Consider the following 4,502-nt stretch of genomic DNA (forward strand, 5'->3'; position numbering starts at 1 on the left):
TCAATGCATGGTTTTACAATAGGATAGATTAATGATAGCCATCACGTAAGAGTGATATTAATAGGAGATTACCCAATGCCCACAGTTATAACACATTAGAAACATTGGAGATCTATCGAGGCAACTACATTGATTACCCCGTATCAATATCCTTTCAAATCCAAATCACTCCAATTCCAAATTCCTCTACAAAATCGAAATCATTCAATATCATTGTGTCAAACCAAACACCTCCTAACACTACCAAGTAGGGGTGCTCAAAAACCCGATGAACCCCACCAACCCAACCCAATTTTTTTAAAAAAAACCCAACCCGAGGTAACCCGATGCATGATCGATAAAAAAATTAGCCAAGCCGACCTTATTGGGTTGGAATCGAGTCAGGCCCAAAAAAACCCGACCAACCTGACAACCCGATGAACCCGACCTTAACTTTAGCTTTGAATTGTAGATGACAATCATGACATGACTAACCTCAACGTCAAGAAAGCGAAAGCATCGGGATTGGAAACGTCTAAAACTATTGTTGTTGATTGATGTATTATCATTTGGTTTAAACATTTTTATTGTAATATCTAAATATTTGATGAACTTGCATATTATCTTGAATGGTCGCCGGTCGGTCGTATATCAAAGGAAAGTTTCCTTTATTTTTATGTGATTTTAAATTGTTTAAACACAACCCGATCAACCCGAACGGGTTGGGTTGGGTTGAACTTTTGTTTGGGTTGGGTTAGGTTGAAAATTTTCAAACCGCCTACATTGGGTTGAGTTGTTAAAACGGCTCCAAACCGATCAACCCGGACCGTGAGCACCCCTACCACCAAGATTGGGAACGACTCAGGCCTAGGACCTAGACCGGTTACTAGAGACCCATGACCCGTAACAATTTTTTGAATGTAAATCAGCTATCGAAGACCAGTCACAATTTTAATTAGCAAAGAGTACACTTTCTTTTTAACGAGTACATAAAGTACTTTTAAAATAAGTTGGTAAAAGGCAAGACCATTTAGAATATTAATTAACTAATTTAAAAATAATAATAAAAGTAAAATCCAACTAAAAAGATCAAGGTCTTAGGAACCGAATGCCAGAGTAGTCATAACCGATTACACCAAGAGAATTGGTTAAGAATCATGATCAGTATAGTTACAAAAGAACCTGGCAAGAACCAATCCTTATCAATTAACCGGTTTGCTCGGAACTATCATCAAATCTTTTTTTTTAGCATACGTTTTACAAACACAATAACGATAACGAGAAACATCTCACATTCTTTCATGCAAAGATTACGAATACAACTTTCAGAATATAAAGTACAAATCATTATAGCATGATTGTAATTGTACATCAAGTATTCATACAGTACAACTCTTAATTACGTTACTTAGTTGTACCATACAACAACTTAATGCATCCCAAACCAAAAACATATTTTATATATATATAACTATATATATATATATATAACTATATATATATATATATATATATATATATATATACGTAGTTATATAATCTTCAAAAACCCCCTTCAGAAAGTAAACCTTGTTCCTGACTACAAAGCAATTTCAGCAGAAGCATGTAAAGCATTGAACCCAACCTGCTCCACCTCCCACTTGACCTGAGGAATCACTCCATCTTTTACAGGGATGTACTCCTGGTCCCCCCAATGTTTTTCAAATTTACAAAAAGACCACAAAAAACGTTTATTATGACAATTAGATACAGACGAAAACAAAACAACAAAAAGAGATTGTAAGATTCTTTATCACTGCATACCCATTTTGTAGTGTTTCCTATTTCTATCAAACATTTCATCAATTATTGGCTTCCTAACCCCTGACCAGACACTTTTTTCACTTAACCCCCTAAACTAGTACCACTTTTACATTTTTACCCCTTGATCAACGAAGCTCATTCCAATGAAAAGATGATGATTGAACTTGAAAACGATTACTGCAAAAAGTAGAACCAACCTTAAAGATTTGTAATCATCATTTGCCTTGAAAGTTGTAATGAAAAAAGTAGATTACTTTTCATTACCAAAACCAATCTTTTTTGATTCAAAAAGCAATCAATGGAAGCATATGATATGAGGAGTTGGAAGTGCAACTTATATATACATAACTACATATATATATACACGTAACACACTCTTTAAAACCTATCTGCTGCATAAAAGAGTTGTACGAATATAACATGCATGCATGATCCATGAGGATGATGATGATAACACACAAACCTCGAGTTTCTGAACAAGTTCTTTGGCATTTGGTGCAGAGACAAAGATGTGACGTTGAGAAGGTTTGATAAATCCATCATCTACTGCTTTATCGATGAATGTGAGCAGATAGTTGTAGTACCCATCAACGTTCAGTAAACCCACCTGTAAATCACCATTTCCACCAAAAAAAAATAAAAAATTCAATCATTTTCAACAAGTTTTACCCTTTTCAACATCCAAAAATCCTAAATCCACGTCAAAGAACCAAGTTTTTTTCCATAAAGTACAAGCAATCATTGCGGGTTTTGGTCTGGATTTAGAAACTTCTTGTTTGGAGAAAGGTTTAAAAAGTCAAGAAGTTAACAGCAAGATTTACAGGTTTGTCATGGATTCCAAGTTGTGCCCAAGTAATGACTTCAAGTAACTCCTCAAGAGTACCATATCCACCTGCAGCTTTTAATAGTTGTACGTTGTAAGCATGTTGTGCTTTAAAGAGTTGTACAATGATGATTCAAGATGAAAAGACCTGGTAGTGCAATGAAACAATCGGAGTTGCGGGCCATCTCAGCTTTCCTTTCGTGCATGTCAGCAACAGCTTTAACTTCACCTATGCTTTCACCAGTTTTCTGTGCAATATTATTATTGTAAATAAATATCAAAACAACAATTCAAAAAATATTGTTATTAACTTTTTAAAAAAAAGTTAAATTATATTATTGCATTATTACCTCCTTCCCCATCAAAGCCCTTGGTATGATCCTGCCAAAAAAGCATTTCTTTTAGAATGTTTCTCATTTTCTTTCAGAAAATATATCTGAATCTGAAAAAAGGAAAATAAATAATAAATACCCAAGAACATGACCACCACCACAGTGAACAGCTTGAGAAACTAAACCCATTAAGCCAATGCTTCCCCCTCCATACACAAGATCAAGCTTCTTTGCTACCTTCAAGCATATATTAAGATTTAAGAACAGATGAATTATTAATTAATAATAATAATATATACCATCTAATCCTAAATTATGAATCTTTTTATGTGAAATAAGAATTATTTATCTTCATTTACAAGTTTTTAAAGTATTTTATGACATGTGAACTTATTTAAAGCTAAATATTCATCTTTAATACTATTATACACACTATACAATCACATTTAGATATATATATATATATATATACATATATTTCTGAAAGATTTAGTACTTAAACTTTATAAAACAGATGGCTTGTGCTCATACATAAATCAAATATAGCAAAATCAAGCCGGGTTATTAATCTTTACTTCGACACACAAACATACATGAATTTATGTGTATATGTATTTATCTCTATCATTTATACATGTATATATGTATGTGTCTCACATATATTCAAGATTTTTCTGTATCGTACATGCATTTTGATTTTTGAGGCCAAAATGACTCATCTTTACTCTAAAGGGATATACATTATATTCAAATTATATATGGATACTTTCAAAAACTATTCTGATTTTTGAAGTTAAAAAGACACCTCATTTTGACATTAGACTTCTCTAATTACACACACACATATACGTACAAACATACATACATACATATATATGTATATATATATATATATTCAAGATTTTCTTTTTCAATGATCACTATTCGATTACCAAACTACATCTAAACAACCAATGTGAATCAAAATGCAAGTGCCCCCATTAGGGTTTTGGTTTAGAAGATTGAAGATTAGATTCTAAAAACATAATATGAATAATAAGAAACCGCCCTCATACGTACATATATGTGTGTTTCTTATTATTATTTAAAGAATCTACAGTGAAGCAATATGTATGTATATATGTGTGTGTGTGTTTTGCATGGAACAAGTCATACCAGTTCTTGAGCCAACTCAATGGCAGCATCTCCATAGACATCTCTTTTCCCAGAACTACTTCCACAAAACACACAAACCCTTTTGAATCTTGATTTATTCTCATTCTCCATTGTTAATTTTCTTGGGAGCTTTATCTGTTTTTATCGAAATGATGATGAAGATGAACCCTAACCACTCACCATGGATATTATTATGACAGGGTAAACAAATAAATTGGTATATATAGTCCCCCAATATATAATTAAGTTTATTAAATACTCTTTTTCCTATAAATAAATAAATATAGATACGAAAATCTCTTTTTTCTTCTAAAAGTTTGACATGAAATTACCTTTTACTTTAATGAAACAGTAATTCATTGCATTTTCATTTTTATTTGATTAATTACAACATTTTCATTTTAAAAATC

At 32.2% G+C, this 4,502-nt stretch overlaps 1 protein-coding gene across 1 annotated transcript; it reads right to left on the reverse strand.

Moving 5' to 3' along the window:
• Positions 1 to 1,558: 1,558 nt before the first annotated feature.
• On the reverse strand, positions 1,559 to 4,203 carry LOC112525780 (cytokinin riboside 5'-monophosphate phosphoribohydrolase LOG5). The gene is made up of 7 exons (XM_025136047.1): positions 4,093 to 4,203; positions 3,077 to 3,174; positions 2,956 to 2,986; positions 2,754 to 2,853; positions 2,604 to 2,674; positions 2,246 to 2,389; positions 1,559 to 1,660 (listed from the first exon to the last, which is right to left on the reverse strand). The coding sequence occupies exons 1-7, from the start codon at positions 4,201 to 4,203 to the stop codon at positions 1,559 to 1,561; spliced, it is 657 nt and encodes a 218-aa protein (XP_024991815.1).
• Positions 4,204 to 4,502: the final 299 nt, after the last annotated feature.

Source organism: Cynara cardunculus, assembly GCF_001531365.2.
Source record: "Cynara cardunculus var. scolymus isolate 2C chromosome LG 13, CcrdV1, whole genome shotgun sequence".
Classification (NCBI taxonomy): Eukaryota; Viridiplantae; Streptophyta; class Magnoliopsida; order Asterales; family Asteraceae; genus Cynara; species Cynara cardunculus.